Here is an 18,409-nt window from a genome sequence, read left to right on the forward strand (position 1 = left end):
TTTCTCCCCTTCTTTCCCCCAGTCAAGTCTGTCCCGTATTCAGTAAGTGAAAATAAAATAAACAATAAAAGGTGAATCAAATGGACCATTACGGCAAGGCTGGGATGGTCAGTTTGGTAAAGTAAATCCGTTGGGCATCTTTCTTTGCCTTTAGACAACAATTCTGAGGGCAAAAGAGCCAAACGGGACAGGCCAAAAAAAAAAAAAAAAGGAAATTGGAATCAGATAAGAAAATTGCAATTGGTGCATCACTAATTTTCCAGTCTTTGATCACTTAAGCTAACTAGCTGTGGATTTTAACTTCACATCTAATGAGCAGATATAAAAGTTAGTTGCAAAAAAAAAGTGAACAGACCTCCCGCCCAGAATGTGTCCTATTCTCACAACATGAAAAATCAGTTTTTTAAAAAAAGGCTCTGTAGTTTTCCAATTAAGACAATAAAGACTCACACAGGAAAAAACAAACAAAAAAACAAAAAAAAAGAATAAATACAGTACACAACTGTACAGAATAGAATAAAATAAAATACTATATACAGTAGACTAAAATAAAATAAATATACAATAAGATAAAAATAGAATACAAATACAAATACTATATACAACTGAGTAAAAATACAACGATGACAGAAAGGATTATTGCACTTAGTATTATTGCATATGTATGGATGTGTGTGCTTGATCAGTTAAAGTCTTTATTATGGAGTCTGACAGCAGTGGGGAGGAAAGACCTGCGAAATCTCTCCGTCCCACACCGTGGGTGCCGCAGTCTCCCACTGAAGGAGCTGCTCAGTGCTGTCACAGTCTGCTGCATGGGGTGGGAGATGTTGTCCATCAGGGATGACAGCTTAGCCGCCGTTCTCCTGTCACTCACCACCTCCACTGGGTCCAGAGGGCATCCTAGAACAGAGCTGGCCCTTCGGATCACCCTGTTCAGTCAAATGGGGGAGAGTCCCAGATATAAACCTAGTGGGAGTAACCCCCCACAGAGGGACAAACGGACCCCCTGATGATCCTCTAATCGCCTGAGCCAAGGTGTGAAACTGGGTGTGGGTCCCAGTCAGCCAGAGTTTCGGGTGAGTTCACACACTCACATCCTGGGGTCAGATGGCCCAGGATGTGAGTGGGCGTTAAGGCGTCTGGGAAGGCATTCTTAAAGTCAGCAAAGAGGCACAGAAAAGAAGACCAGACACCAGCGAGGGAGGATAAGAAAGACAGACGCAACAACATTGTCATCCCCTATGTAGCCGGTGTATCAGAAAAACTCAGGAGAGTTTTCTCCAAGCATGACATCCCGGTGCATTTCAGACCCAGCAACACGCTCAGACAAAAACTGGTTCACCCGAAAAACAAAACGCCAAAACACAGACTTAACAATGTGGTGTATGCTGTACAGTGCAGCGAGGAATGCCCAGACCTCTACATTGGAGAGACCAAACAGCCACTTCACAAGCGCATGGCACAACACAGAAGAGCCACCTCCACAGGACAAGACTCAGCAGTCCATCTGCATCCTAAGGACACTCTTTCGAGGATGCCAATGTTCACATTTTGGACAGAGAGGACAGATGGTTTGAAAGAGGAGTGAAAGAAGCCATCTGGCGATCGTGACTCAAGAGTTGGGAGTTCGCCTTGTAATCGGAAGGTTGCCGGTTCGAGCCCCGGCTTGGACAGTCTTGGTCGTTGTGTCCTTGGGCAAGACACTTCACCCGTTGCCTACTGGTGGTGGTCAGAGGGCCCGGTGGCGCCAGTGTCCGGCAGCCTCGCCTCTGTCAGTGCGCCCCAGGGTGGCTGTGGCTACATTGTAGCTTGCCATCACCAGTGTGTGAATGTGTGTGTGAATGGGTGGATGACAGGTTGTGTAAAGTGCTTTGGGGTCCTTAGGGACTAGAAAAGCGCTATACAAATACAGGCCATTTACCATTACCATCTATGTCCACTGTGAGCGACCATCTTTGAACAGTGGCGGGGGTTTACGACACCAACTCTCTGCCATCTATAATCCAGTTTGAGATCCCTTCCCAGACGCCTTAACGCCCACTTACATCCTGGGCCATCTGACCTCAGGAATTCGCATGATAAGGTGGGGCCAGGTTTCACAATGAACACACCCGAAACTCTGGCTGATTGGGACCCACACCCAGTTTCACACCTTGGCTCAGGTGATTAGAGGATCATCAGGGGGTCCGTTTGTCCCTCTGTGGGGGACACTCCCACTAGGTTTATATCTGGGACTCTCCACCATTTGACCTTAGAACTGAAGAAGCTTCTTGGATGAGAGGTGAAACGTCTTCAAGTAACTTAAAGAAGTCCAGACGCTTTTCTTTGCAAGCTCCTTTGACCATGGTGAACAGATCAAAACACTGACAGAATCCATGGATGGCAGGCTTTTGAGTGTCCTTGCAAAGAAAGGTGGCTATATTGGTCGCTGATTTGTTTTTGTTTTGTTTTTGAATGTCAGAAATGTATATTTGTGAATGTGGATATGTTATATTGGTTTCACTGGTAAAAATAAATAATTGAAATGGGTATATATTTGTTTTTTGTTAAGTTGCCTAATAATTATGCACAGTAATAGTCACCTGCACACACAGATATCCCCCTAAAATAACTAAAACTAAAAACAAACAAAAAACTACTTCCAAAAACATTCAGCTTTGATATTAATGAGTTTTTTTGGGTTCATTGAGAACATGGTTGTTGTTCAATAATAAAATTATTCCCCAAAAATACAACTTGCCTAATAATTCTGCACTCCCTGTAGGGTTAAGCCTTAGATTTTTGGCATAGTTGATGGAAGCTACTTTTTACCACAATAGACACCTGTTTATCCAGTTTGAAGGAACTATCCATAAAAACTCCAAGATTCCTAACAGCATCAGTGAGGTGAATAGCAACCTCACTAATTATCCATAACTGTAAATCTGCAATTCTGTATATATTTTTACATAAACATCTTAATATTGCATACTCTGTATATATTATCACTGTGACAGTGTTGCAACTACTTGCACTTTAAATTCTTATTACACCCACACATTGTTTTACCTATTTAATACTTTGCTTTTAGTTAGACTTTCATTGCTCTGTGTAACCATTTGTGTTGGGCTGTGTACATGACAATAAACTTCTTGAACCTTGAGATAAGCTTATCTCTGCAACACTTTTGTGTGTGCCTGCAACTTTTGAAATTAGTTCGAGGAAGGGAAGGTTATTCCTGGAAAGGGCTGAATGCAACATGTGCATTTAAATCCCTGTAAAAAAACAAACCAACAAAAAAAAAAAGCCCGCACTTTTCTATTTTTGCTCTATGCTTTTATTATGCATTCTTCCTTTTTTCTCCCCTGTTCCTTTTTCTTTATTTTTTCTTTCCCATCCTACCTTTCAGTTTGGACATTGACATACTGCACATGTACTATAATAACAGAAGTGCCATGAATTTGAAATATGTTGGTGATGTATGCTGCGCCGGTGGCGGAGCAATCGTGGCCGCGAGCCGAGCCGCCAGATTCTCAATCCTCTGCATCTGGCGCTCGATACACTCCTGGAGTTCTTCATGCTGGCAGCACAACACTTCCTCCTGCTCCCTCTGTGCAGCCGCCAGTTCGGTCACCATTCGGGCTAGCTCCTTCCCAGGCTGCCCCGGTCCTGGGTCTGCGTGCCCCGCTTCTGGGTTTTGACACCACTGTAACAATACCACGGCACACCCAACTATATGGTAACACTTTTCACATACACTTTATTCTTACAGTTGCTGTTTTACAATCGGCTGCAGCTTTGCAGCTTGCAGCCGCGCACATCACCAACAAACAACAATTGCAGCAAGACCCAATTCAGACTTTAAGCCGGCGAAGCATGATTGCCGATACCGCTCAGGTGCGTCCACCAGCAGCACTGCAGACGAAGCCCCGCCACAGATTCGCATATGTTGCATTAGTCCTTTACACGAATAGCCTGTCTTTCCTGGAACTAATTTCAAGAGTTATAGGTCCACATAAAAAATCTTGACAAGATAAGCTTATCTTATTGTTTGATTTAATGGCAAATATAAAGCCACACCAGTTTGCTACTATTTCATGTGGCATGATTTCAATTGTGGCAGGTTTTAGACTGGTGTTAAAGCATAACATTTCAACCTTGTCACCGTTATTTATAGCATAACCTGATATGCATAATTGTATAAATACTTTTAATTTACTTCAAGCAAAACATTCTAGGGGTTTAACCTATAAAACATTTTTAGTTTGAATAATTTTTCAGTGCATTCATAAAATTTTCAGATTTTGATATCTAAATCCCCTAACATGTCAGACAGTGGAGAGTATTAAAATTGTGTTTAAGTGATAATAATAGTAAATTCAAAATATAAGCTGTTTATTTTATTTTTCTTATTATATTATGTTTTATATATAATATTTCATTTTTAAATAAATGTGTATAATTTATATAAATGTAAAAATAAGCCGTTTTAAAGCTGTTGATATAATTAAATTAAGCAAGCATTTTGTCATGAAATTGATGTTGCCATATGAGACTTTTAATTCGAAGTAAAAAGATAACAATAATGCAAAGTATATTTTACTATCCAGAGGGGTCTTTATTACTGGTTGAATTTTGGACCTCTCTCTCAAATATAGATCTAAATAGCTGAATTCAGATTATAGACAGTTGCATTGCATGTCAAGTGGTACAACCATTATAAAACTGGGAAAATATTTGCATATCATAAACTCTTTTCTTCATCTAAGGTATATGTTTACTACACCCAAAAGCTAATGCAGCTGTCCACTTAACAGTCTGTTTGAGGTGAATACACGCCTTTTCTGAAAAGAAAACAAAACTTTTTTTTTACAAAGTTTTCTTTTCTTTTCAAAAAAGGCGTTCCATCGCAGCACATGCCATCTGCTCAATGGTCTCAAATTTGCATAAAAATAATGGTATCAATTTTTAACATGTATGAGTGCTGTGAAATTTTAGCTTCATGTATCTAATACTTTAAGATATACTTTTATGAGAAATGGTCAGTTGACCCACTGGCCTTTCTTTCACACATTAAACACTCATAAATGTTTGAGGATGAATATCTAAAAGACTATTAAAGCAGTCGGTACTCTGATGTAATTGCTTCTAGTGATCTGTAGGTTCCAAAAGTGTTGGAAACATTGCACATTTTTGTTATCACTAAATACTAGCATCGCAAAATTGTTGAACATTTATGATGCAAACCCCCCCTAGATATGGCATAATCAAAAGCATTTAGTAATGCAGTACTGCAACATTTATTGGTAACCTTATTCAGTTTCATATTTTCTAATAAACCATGAAATGTATCTGTCAAACATTATCAGCATTTTGTTGAATTACTAAATTTCTTTTCTTATTTGTAATTCTTGAATTTTATGTTATAGTACACCTAAGGTGGTGAAAAGTGTGTCTGATGAAAATGTTTAGCTGAAGAGGACTTATAGAGGACGTTTTATAATAACATTCACGGCTTATGAAAACATCAACAAAATTCATTTTTGTTTTCCCATTTAAAGTGCATATTGCAGACAGCATATTGTGGCTCAAAAAACTCTGATAATGATGGAAAATCAGTTGTGCAAAATTCATTTTTGAATTTCTTTTTTAATATTTTGTTCAAATAAAATGAAAATATTTGGATTCAATCATTCAAGCATGTGACCTTCCGTCTGATAACTTCATTGGCTACAACAAAGCCAACAACCATTAAAATCACTGTTAGTATTTATTTAATTTTTTTAGCTTAAAGAATCCCTGATAAATACAGAAATGAACCAAAATATAATTAAGTGTTCAAACTTGGTGTTATGAAAAATGTTAAAAATCTGGTGTAGGTTAAGGTAGGGATAAGTAAATATGAATTCTTGCCTATGTGTCCAAAAAAAAAATTTGTGGAGGCGGTACTTCGGGTGTATAAAGTACAACATACAGCAGTAACCACTTCCTGTCCTCTCGCAACTCGAATGCTTTGGTCGTTTGCAATCTGAATTTGAATCATCTGTTCAATTTCTCTGTTAGCAGCATGCCTCTTCAGTTTGAATTCTTACCTTATTTGTGAAATAGATCAAGTTGTTCCCATAAAAATGATAAATATTTAGATTAACAACATATAAATACTATCTGTGATTTCTGTATTCTTTGTTTTCTACACAGCTGGGCAAGTCAGTGATAGCTAAGGTGGCCATTTCCAAAGGTACAGTGCTCAGCCCCGACATGTTTGTCGTGAAGGTTGGTGAGCCAAAGGGCATCCCTCCAGAGAACATGCAGAACCTAGTGGGCAAGAAGATCAAAGTGGATGTGAAGGAAGATGACAGCATCTTGGCAGACATGATAGAATGAATAACCTTCAAAACTGTTGGAATAGAGGCAGCCAGAAAGAGAGGGTTAGAAAATGTAGAAAGAAATTGGACAGGTGATGTGAACAGATAGAGAAACAACAAATAAGGGAAGAAAATATGGGCTTAAATGAAGATAAGGTGTGTATCTGGTCAAATTAATGGGAAGAGCGGAATTGTCATTCCTCTGCATAATTTGCACAAATAAAGCAAATTAAATGTGAACATGTCTGTACTTCAGAATTAGAATGCAGCTTAAGGTGCTCTATCTGTATGCTTCCATGCACTGTTTGCATGTAAAGGCAAAAATATCTGCATATTCTCATGTTAGGAATGAATGTTTACATTTATAGCATCAGATGCAAATATATCTGATATGCAAACATTTCCCCCAAAATAAGGAAACAACTGTGTATGAGATTTGTCAAAACTGACACATGCACTTTATAAGAATATACAAACACCTTCACTATTTTGTGAGTGATTTTTTTCCTGCTTCTGTTTTCCCAGCACACATTATTGGGTGATTATGGTGATATATGGTTATATAGGTTCCACACCAATCAAACACACCTTTACCACCTCTGTCATTTTTGCAGGCTTTACATTTGGAGAAATGATTATGGTCCTGGATTTTTTAATAATTATCCTTTAAATAAAAAAGTTCTGAAAACATCTAGTTTGCATCATCTTTATTCTGGAGTGATTCATCCCTTCCCATCCAAACATTTAAATATGGCAAAATGTGTCAATACAGAGGCTTCACACCAATTAGACACAGATTAATAAACCCAAGATGGTAACATTAGATATAAGTATGCAGTACTGAGTATAATTAGGTGTTAGGTACACATCAGTGTGTAATTTACAAACACAGTTTACAAAAACAGTTTATAAGTTTAAATATAATAATGACATTTTTTAACCTTAGAAACAGTGGAATCAACATTTAAACAGTTGTCTCTATTAATTGTTCATGCCATCACAAAAATGGTCAAATCATTTATATGCAAAATAGTTAAATGTACATTTATAACTAAAACAAATTTTGTCAAGTTTTATAAACATTTATTGCAATCCATGGCTAATTCAGGGAGCTAATAGTTGTTAGTGAAATACAATGGGTGACCTCATCAAAAGTGAAGATCATCTATCGCTTAAGCATTTGTTAGTGGAAGGCCAGCAGTACCACAAAAGTCTCGGCTATTTTTGACATGACAAAAGAGAAAAGAAAAAAATGGAAACAGGCAAAGGACAAAGTGATAAACAGCATACAAATCTTTATTGCAAGAGTCAACCTTAACCCGCTTCAGCTTTACAGAATACTGCAATGAGAGTGTGAAGGATTGGGAGGGGTTTAGGAGAGAAGCATTGAGCAACTTAAGGCACAGGCTACTCTCAGCTTGAATATACTGAACCTCCTGCAGTTAAAATTCAACGTTAATTAGGTTATGCTTCTGTGGACTCATTTTCCACAGCAGCACAGAAGCTGAGGGGCAGCTCGTCCCACAGCATAGCTTAAAGTTCATTGTTAGCATGGAGGAATTTGGGGCAATTTGGACATTTCATAGGTTTTGCTTTAAATAGTAAACTCAAACACCACTTTAATGTTGTAAAACATCAGGTTGTAGGTAACAAAAAAAGCTAACTATTATAAATAATAAATAGTGTTACATTTCTAATTAAGTTGGCAAGCAAATAGCACGTAAAGTTTACTCTAATGAAAAAGACATGAGCTAAAATGAATAATAAAATTCTTACTTTCTAACTGCTGCTTGCCAGGTAAAAATTGCTGCAGCTTCAATTTGTTTCAATTTAAACCCAACTACAAGACAAAAACAAAAAACACAAAAAAGCTAGCTAGTCATAGAATCAAAGAGGATATTTGGTTATTATTTCTGTTTACAATTCCTATGGGGTTGACTAACAAACTGAAGAAGCCCTGTGTTATTATATAGGTACTAATGTATGACATGAACCAGCTTGTTTGCATTTTCTGTCTTGGGGTTCTCAAAATATACAGAAACAAATAAATAAATAAGAAGTACAATCTGTACATCCTTTAAGAAACAAATATGCAGACCAGACAGCAGAGGACACCACAGAACATCCATGTATCATCCACCAAACAACACCATAACACTCCTTGAGTGTCTTTAAAGCAAGTCTCTTAAAAAAACTCTTTGAAAAAATGTTAAAGAAAGGGAAAAAATTGTGTCCCTTTGTTTAATTTCAGGTCTTCCCCGTTTAAGGCCACCTTCCCTTCCCTGTGAGCAATGATTCTCAAACTGTGGGCGCCCTCTACTGGTGGCCATCCAGCCATTTAAGAATGGGTGCAGACAACCAGAGGAAAATTATTGTGAAATTACTTTGAATTCATATAATAATTTCTTAGCAAAAATATAGAATAGTTAATTGATGCTGTTGTCCCCATCTAAAAACAAAAAAACAAAACACATCTAACCTCAGATCCTTTTTCATTAATAACTGTTGATTTAAAGAACACAATAATAAATACACTTAAAAGGTGGAGGTTTTTGAAAAAACAACACTAACTCTTATTGGCTTCTCTTCAGAAATAGAAGGCTTGATTAACTGGTGTATGAGAATACTGTACTTACATTCAAAGCTTCACTGACTATTCACACAGTTCTGAAAGTATGTATCAACCAACTGACTCAAGATTTCAAAACTCTAAACACAGTTCTATTTGTCTCACCAATATTAACTTTATAAATCTTTAAAAATTCCATCATTTAGATGTGTTTGGTCGAGGTAGAAACACTGGTGTTCAAAATGCAACATACTGAATACCAATTAATCTTACTCATGTTGTGCCTGAGCGCACTCAATTGGAAGGACAATTCAGCCATGTGTCAGGATAAAAACAAGGCCTCAAGTGACTTATACAGGTGTTACGAAACAAGATGGAGAAGCAAGAGCACAGAGGAAGAGTGATTGGAAGAGGCCTGTGAGGCAACAGAAGGCAATGTTCAAATTGTTATTGTCTTTTAAACGGACCAATTTGTGTAGCAAAAACAAATAAATATTTCTTATGTTATCTTTGTGATTTTATTTGTAGTATTTCCTGCCACATCTACATTAAATTAAAGTACTCAGGTTTGCTACATACACTGAAAAGTTGCTCATACATGTTCTTCTAGAACCATTTTCTTAATTCTGTTGTATAAACAAGTTAAACATGAATTTTCAGTTTGTCTGCACTGAGTCATCTCAAGTGGGTGGATTTATTTATTTAATAAATTCTTCAGACATTGTTTGCTTTGTGTTAAGACTGTCCTCTCTTTGTTTTACTTTCTGTTTTAAGACCACAGGCTGTTTATGTGAGACCAGGACCTTCATGTCTTTGAATAGGCTAAATCAGTTACTGCTGTTGGGCAGGGCTGAACTGAGATAAAATAATCAGCCCAGGCATTTGTGGTCCAGGCGACTCACCATGATCTCTATATATCATTTCATTTTGTTTGACTATTGATTTTAACATAGGTATTAATCGGGTCGGTACAGTTGTTGTTGTGTTATTTCTCAGTTGCACTGCAGTGTGTGATAATAATTAAAATCTACTATTAGCAAATGGTTTATGGTCAAAGCAGCCATTGATTTTACCCGAATCCCTGAATCTATCCCTTCCTAATTATGTCCCTCCATCTATTTTCTTACCACGTGAAGGTGAAATTCACGTGGTGAGAAATTCACGTGTCTCTTCCTCAGCACCAGCAGCCTTCTCTGATTGTAAAGCTTGATTATTAGATGCTGCTGGTACTTCTGTTACAGTCACAGCCAGACCGATGCTAACATGTCGGTTAATCTCTTACCTCAAAGCACACTGTGTTCTGTTGATTTTATGTGCTGCACAATAATGTTTAATATTTAGTATTTACTGTCATATTCCCATATATCATTGTGATGTTGTTTTATTACTCTTGTTCTCTTCTGCTTGTTTTCTTTTTTCTTTCTCAGCAGGTGACCCAGGTGATTGATATATGCATTTTTTTTTTTGCTGCCCATTCTGTTGGTTTTTGTCTTTTGCCCTTCTCCCCCGTCCCTCTTCTCAGCTGTTTCTCTTTCCCTCTTTCTTTCTCCCCTTCTTTCCCCCAGTCAAGTCTGTCCCGTATTCAGTAAGTGAAAATAAAATAAACAATAAAAGGTGAATCAAATGGACCATTACGGCAAGGCTGGGATGGTCAATTTGGTAAAGCAAATCCGTTGGGCATCTTTCTTTGCCTTTAGACAACAATTCTGATGGCAAAAGAGCCAAACGGGACAGGCAAAAAACAAACAAACAAACAAACAAACAAAAAAAAATAACATGTCGGTTAATCTGACACATTTAGCTGCATCTCATATTAGTTTCTTTCAGTGTCCTCTCTCGGCTTTCCAGCTCCACCTTCTCGCTGCTTCTTCCACACCAAACATTTTCTTCAAGGTGCAGCGAAGGTAGGAGAGGGGCCGGTAGCGTTAGGACATTTGATTGGCTAATCCAGTTTCACTAATGAAAATGAACGAATGGGCTGCTGCCATTTCTTGTATGGCTGGTGCGCAGCGGGCACTTCAGGCCGTCCCATCGGCCCAAAAGTGAGTCGGACTCGGCTCACCGGGAAAATGCCCGGTACGTGCCCACTGGGCTAAATTTCATATATATATATACTTTGCTTGTAGCTTTGAGCTTTGGTTGGAAAGCTCAAAGCTTTGATTGGAAAATGTCTATTCAACCACTTGTTTCACGGGAAGTTTATAAATATAAATGTACATATCCATAAATGTGATTTTCCATAGCTGTAAATTTGTCGATGCAAATAAAAACAGAACAGAATGGTTGCTTTTATTTTGAAAGAAAATCCGCGATTGCTACGTTGATCCACAAAGGCGGAAGTTGCGGCACATCCTGTTTGTGCATGACGTTAACTGTTCCGGTTATCTACCCGGGTTGACACTTTTTAGTTGTCTTTATTACTTTCACTGGTTGTACTCGCTTTCTTTTCTACCAACAAAATGCCGTTAGAGTTTGAGCTGTGTCCCGGTCGTATGATCGGAGGGAACCATCCGTGTTTCATCATAGCTGAGATTGGACAGAACCACCAGGGAGACATTGAGATCGCAAAGAAAATGATAAAAATGGCAAAGGTAATGTAAAAAAGCAAACACGTATCGGTTTGTCTTTTAGGTATATTTACGCACAGACAATCAAACACACGCACGCACACGATATACCGTCTGTTTCCTGAACTTCATTCATAAGAAAGCAATATGACACGTTCCTCTGCTTCACCCAAGCAAATCATAAACTTTTCGTTTCAGACATGAAATCCTGAAAGCAAAGTTGGATGCTTCATTTAACCAGTTTATGCCATTTAAACGGTGTTTCTGGCATAAGCTGCAAAATATTAAATTACTAGATTTATGAATGGAGTTTGGCTTCTCTTTCTGTGCCTGTCCTATAGCGCCCTCTTGTGCCTGCTGCTTGATTCAAACCAGACGTGAATTGTATTCAATTGTAGTAAAATTTGTCTTAAATTCGTTAGCTGTGTTCATGTGCCCATTAAACCTGTTATGAAGGATTTTTATCATGTCCACATCTTTTTAGTACAACACTTACAATTTTTTTTCCCAGAACACTATCAAGTTACAGGTATTTATCAAGTGTGTCTTGTAGGATCTTAAAAGATACGTGAGAGCAACTCAAGAAACTAGTACCATTCAAAAAAAACAAAAAACAAAAATCAAAAATCTTATCCCCACCTCCTCAGGACTGTGGTGCAGACTGTGCCAAATTTCAGAAGAGTGAATTAGAGTTTAAGTTCAACAAGAAAGCCTTGGCCCGCCCATACACCTCCAAACACTCCTGGGGGGAAACCTACGGTGAGCACAAGCGCCATCTGGAGTTCAGCCACGATCAGTACAGGGAACTGCAGAAATATGCAGAAGAGGTGGGGATCTACTTTACTGCATCGGGAATGGATGAGGTAAGGGAGAGTTTTGTTCATAGTATTATGGTACTTTACTCAGTGGAGAAGTTTAACCATAAGCTTTTCTGTCTTCAGATGGCGGTGGAGTTTCTTCATGAGCTTAATGTGCCTTTCTTCAAAGTGGGTTCTGGAGACACCAACAACTTCCCCTATCTAGTTAAAACTGCCAAAAAAGGTGAGAGTGAAATACCATGTGTGGAGAAATGGCTCAAGTTTGAAACTCAATCATCGGCATCAGTGTTCAATATATATATATATATATATATATATATATATATATATATATGTAATAGGGGTGCAACGATACACAAAATTCACGATTCGGTTCGGTTCGATACTTTGGTGTCACGGTTCGATATTTTTTCGATACAAAAAAATGTTCATGCATTTTTAATTTGTCATTTATTAAAATTATAAATATATATTTTAACTCAAAAGTACAGTTTTTAAATTTAACCCTAACCCTTGTGCGTGTTTCTTATTTTGACAGCGTATGCGCACCTGCGGACCACTTATGTGCAGCCCTGGTTATTTAGCTCATCATATTGCAGCCACAGAAATTCTTTTGTCCATGAAACCATAAAGCTGCACTTTCTTTTTGCCTTATAGTCTGATTTATCATAACTTCTCCGTTTTGTGGTAAGCTTTTCTTTGGCTGTCACTTCTTCACCCTGACCTGTCTTATTTGGCTCAGCAGAACTGAAATGCTTTTACACACGCACTCACATAAGCTCAGCGATTCTCTGCACGATCAACCTCTCACATGTTTAAGCTTGCTGCGGGAGATTTCACTTGTCATGTTTTTTAGATTAGATAGAACTTTATTAATCCCTCGGGTGGGTTCCTCTGGGAAATTCGATTTGCATAGTTTGCATAGTAAGCTAACGATTAATAAGACGATGTCAGAGGAATTGGTGCACAAATTATCATCACTCACAGATCAGTGCTGTCGCTCTCTATACACAGTTCGCACGATTGCAAAGTGAAAGCAAAAAAAACAAGCACAAATTCAAACGCGACTTCAATATGTCACATATTGACAGTGGCTCACCGATGCCAATGACATAATTACCCAGCTACATTTCTGAAAGAATGCAAAAGCATTGACATATATTTTTCCTACAATAGCCCGACGGGTAGGGAAGAGATAGATTTTGGTAGCCCGACTGAAAAAATCGCTAGCTCCGGGACGTCGGGCTAGCGATATTGCAAGCCCTGTATCTGATTGAGGAATCACTCATCTTTGGAAAAGAGAGTTTATTACAGAGAAATGGCTCTTTCCAAAATAAAAGCTATACTATCCGCTTCTTCTGGGCTATATTCTCAGCAGCATATTAAACATATAAGGAGAATCATGTGCTAACAGCTGTCTAAATGACTCGGCTAAAGTTAGTAGCATGCTTGCTTTTTTTTGTCTGCTTCCACTTGTCTTTGCACTAGGATGATGTCGGCATAAATGTGCACTCATATTCGTTGTGTTCCCACTAGTGCTTTCAGGTTAATCTCGTTGAAATGACCTTAACGCCACAACACGGCAAATCTCCGTTAACGAGCTACCGCCGATCGCTCCGTGCATGGGGCTAGACGGCCAACACGTTAACGAGCTAACTGCGCTAACACACTAGTTCACACCAATGTAATTGAGCATTGCATGGCACATCCAACATACTGTTTTACTTTAGTCCATGACTCGCTTACCTTCAGGGTCATACGTCACATGAAAACCAAAATAATTCCAAACGCCAGATCTGAATGAGGTTCAACTTGCCTGTTGCAAGGAGAGCTTAACTTCTGTCTCGCTAGCTTGCCCTGCGCTCTTCCTTCTGACTATGCTGTCTGTGTTGAGCGCTCAGTGGATCTGCGCTCGACAGTGCAGCCTAGGCGGAGTAGTCGAACACAGATTCACTGAGCGCTCAACACAGACAGCATCGTCAGAAGGAAAATTGATAAAATAAATTACAAATGTTGTATTGTTCGATACATATGCGTACCGAACCGAAAGCACTGTATCGAACGGTTCAATATCGATACGAATATCGTTGCACCCCTAATATATAATATATATATATATATTATATATATATATAATATATATAATTTTAAGAATCCTGATTTAAATTCTACTGATTCTTAGTAAACACCTAATTCATCCTCTCTGTTTAAGGCCACTGTCCCTTTAAGTCACATTTCTTCTGGCTCCCCCTTACAAATAAAAGATTTGAGCAGCACCTGATTGAGGCTTCTGTAACCAGAGCCAGAGTTGTATACCTAAGATTATGGTTCTGTGAATAGTTGCTGTTATACAGCAGTAGAATGTTAGGAAAAAACTGTGAAATTGTTCAGCTAAAGTTGTTTAAAACATGAACTTAATGCTCAGAGATTACCTTTGCATATACATACCTCATCATTTAACGCTTTGGTTTTGTTTAATTTGACCATCCATCATTTTAATTAGATGTAGATTAAATAGATAGACTATATTACAGAAATAAAGAAAAAGCACAGGTACACTTTAAAAAGGAAAAAAAGAGAAAACGATAGACAACTCAATACATGCACCATGTAATATATAAAATGTGTCTTAAAGGAAGCATACATTTATAATTTTATAAAATGTGACACAGAATTACAATTTAATATTTAGAATGTAATTTAAACTTTAAATATAGTTGGACCTCGAGGAGTCTGTGTCTGTTTTCATTCTGCATAAATATGGATGACATGAACTCTACACTGTACAAGCAAGGCAGTGTACAATAACTCCAGAGGAATACTGAGGGGTGTCGTAGCGCTTAGCTTACTGCCAGTAACATGAGGTTTCTTATAGTGTTAGTGTTGCTGTCTTTCATTTGCCAGGACGCCCCATGGTGGTGTCCAGCGGGATGCAGTCCATGGAGACGATGCGTCGGGTCTACAAGACGGTCAAGGAGCACAACAAAAACTTTGCCATCCTGCAGTGTACCAGCGCCTATCCTCTGGAAGCTGAAGATGTCAACCTCAGAGTGATTACGGTGAATCTTCTAATTCAAACTGCATGTGGGATGATTTTGAAGGGTGTGTTCCTTTGGGTATGAGCAAAATAATCCAGAGAGTCCAGAATGATCCAGTTTTACAGGTTATGAAGCTTATTTTTTATCCCTCAGCCTGAAAGGCTTGGGGTATTGTTGTCACCCTGCCGTGTGGGCTGGACTTAAAATGACTGGTGATCTGCACAACAGCATTTTTATATCATGTCAATAGCAACTGCTTGTAGCATCTTGTCAAAAAAAACCCCACATGAACATGAGTACATGTTGCAAATTGTAAAATGACTAACTTTTAAGAATAACATGTATGTCACCCATTTGTTGGCTGCAGGAATACCAGAAGGACTTTCCAGATATTCCCATTGGGTATTCAGGCCATGAGTCTGGAGTCAGTATAACAGTGGCGGCTGTGGCTCTGGGAGCAAAGGTTGTTGAGCGCCACATAACCTTGGACAAGACGTGGAAAGGAAGTGACCATGAAGCATCACTTGAGCCCGCTGAACTTGCTGAGCTGGTTCGCTCTATCCGACTGGTGGAGAGGGCACTGGGAAGCGGAATCAAGCGGATGTTACCCTGTGAGAAGCCGTGCCACGACAAGGTCAGAACGCCTTTCTCTAAAAAAAAAATTAATTAAAAATACTCAGCTTTACTGTTTAGCAAGCTTTTCAAGCAAATGTCCAACTTTTTCCTTTAATAATGTTGCTTTGTTTGCTGTTCCTTCAGCTGGGTAAGTCAGTGGTAGCCAAAGTAAAGATCCCCAAAGGAACAGTTCTGACTGAGGACATGTTGACGGTGAAGGTGGCAGAGCCCATGGGCGTTGTAGCTGAGGACATTTTCCAGTTGGTTGGAAAGACCGTCAAAGATGACGTGGAAGAGGACGACAGCATCGTGCCTGAGGTCGTCGATTGTTATGCCAAGAAGGCAAAGTACTGAAAATTGAAGGGAAGACCGAAGTCACTAGAGAAAGTGTAGTTGATTCATTGAAGGTTAGTTCTGAAGGTGCTTAATCTGAAACGTGGATGAGAGTAAGGGTTATTTTTCTTGGTGTTGCTGAAAGGCATGGGTGATCAGTAATTTGTTACATAATTGGACAGTTCATCAGATGGTTTTAATGTTATCACGTGCCCCTGCTTTAGTTCTCTTTAGCCAAAGAGTTTTTACATTTTCTACAAGTGGTCTCACATAATGCACTTTCTGGCAAACACTTTGATCTCAGCATCCGGTTTAAGTCCAACACTTTGAGAGATGGCACAAGAGTTGTTACCGCTAACCTTGCGTTCTTTGTGCTACCGTTTTTGCCTACACTTGAGTGATTATATAAATGTTGAATAGGCACTGCTGTGGCCCCATCATCTCATCCCATAGCAGTGAGGTCACGGAGGCTATTTGCTCTTTGTGTACGACCTCATTGACCAGCTGAGGTTGTCAACTTTTGCCAGAAAGAAGTTGTATTTATATCGTTTCTTCAGAAAGAGGAAAATGAGACTAATGCTGAGAGGGAAGCAAAACTAAATCAGACACCTTACACGTTACACATGCATTTGCCCTTTTACCCATTCTTGATTCATTTATTTTATTAATTTCTTTTGGTGGGGGGGTCATGAATTGAAAATTCCTCATTTTTGTTCCGGCACTTATAACACACTGCACTTCTACTTTTCAGATTAAAAATGTTTGTTTACACCTGTAAATGTCAACATTTTGATATCTGTTGAGGTCTGTAATGTAATGGAAGAATGAACATTTTTCAAATTAAAATTTTGCCTCAACACTGATGTTGTTTTGTTTTTTGTTCTTTACATAGATGAACTAATTCTCATGGATGAGAATGTTCGTGTCATGGATCATTTACTACTACTACTATAGTTGTCATATATGAAGATATAATAAATTCCACATCTTGGGTAATACACATTATTTAGAAATGGAAAAATAAGAACCTGGGTTTTTAAATACTGAGGTGAATAATTATACTATTTTCAAAGTAAATGCTTAGTGAATTCTTATAGATGAGTTTTTTTTTCAAGTAAGTCTCTAATACACTCTTACATTGTACTTGTTATTTAAATATATTTCATACTATTTCTGTTGTTAAGGTTTAATATTTTTATGCCTGTGTGCAGCTTTGCTTTAGTTGAACTTTTTCCACATCACAGTTAAATCATTTAGATAGATTTGATACATTAAATAAATTTGACTGAATATTTACTTCATGACATGTTGAGCTGGTCAGTTAAGTAGTAAAAGGGGTTATTAATTAGTTTCAGTTGATTTAGTGCAATAATGAGACAACCCCCCAAAACAGCTATGATTTGGGGCCACTGAACTTTTTTTTTTTTACCCCCCTCATATTTTCTGACTGTGTTTACGTTTGGCTTGGGTCAGTGTCACTGTGATACCATGAGGCAATACCTGGATCATACATAGGTTGCACAAGTTGCTCATCTTCTCCAGGATGCCGCATCAATGCGTTCCATTGCCAGAAGGTTTGCTGTGTCTCCCAGCACAGTCTCAAGGAGATACCAGGAGACAGACAGTTACTCTAGGGGAGGTGGACAGGACTGTAGAGGTCCTTAACCTGAAAGCAGGACTACTCTCTAGTACCTTAATCATTAATCATAAATCAGTGCTTCATGATCTGTGAATCACTGTGAAACATGTTTTTATGTTAATGGAGTATTTTCTGTAAATGAAAGGTTTTACATTGGGACTGTAAAAAACTAATTTCATTCTCCACTAGATGGAGATGTTTGCTCTGGATCCTCCCGTAACTCCATTCACAGCATGACTGCCATTTCAGTAAATGTGAAACATAATTATATCAGATAAGAAACTTTTGTCCTATTGAGCCCCCTGAGCCAGAGCTGAACCAACTTGCTGCTGATTTCCCTGACAATATCATAAAATATATAACGTTCTGGTTTTGTGGTGTGGGTCGGAAATTAAACTGAAGCTAATGCAAACTAATCACTACTCTGGTCTGGCCTTCTAACATCGTTCCTAGCTACTAATATCACAATCTTCATGTGTAACAGAA

At 38.4% G+C, this 18,409-nt stretch overlaps 1 protein-coding gene across 1 annotated transcript; it reads left to right on the forward strand.

The window, feature by feature from the left end:
- Positions 1 to 11,261: 11,261 nt before the first annotated feature.
- On the forward strand, positions 11,262 to 17,141 carry LOC146668418 (N-acetylneuraminate-9-phosphate synthase-like). The gene is made up of 6 exons (XM_085410327.1): positions 11,262 to 11,504; positions 12,128 to 12,343; positions 12,422 to 12,521; positions 15,203 to 15,357; positions 15,704 to 15,970; positions 16,096 to 17,141. Exons 1-6 carry the CDS (start codon positions 11,373 to 11,375, stop codon positions 16,303 to 16,305), a joined length of 1,080 nt encoding a protein of 359 aa, XP_085266453.1. The 5' UTR covers positions 11,262 to 11,372; the 3' UTR covers positions 16,306 to 17,141.
- Positions 17,142 to 18,409: the final 1,268 nt, after the last annotated feature.

This window comes from Rhamphochromis longiceps, linkage group LG6 (assembly GCF_057381845.1).
Source record: "Rhamphochromis longiceps isolate RC_006_pf linkage group LG6, R_longiceps_female_GT1.1, whole genome shotgun sequence".
Classification (NCBI taxonomy): Eukaryota; Metazoa; Chordata; class Actinopteri; order Cichliformes; family Cichlidae; genus Rhamphochromis; species Rhamphochromis longiceps.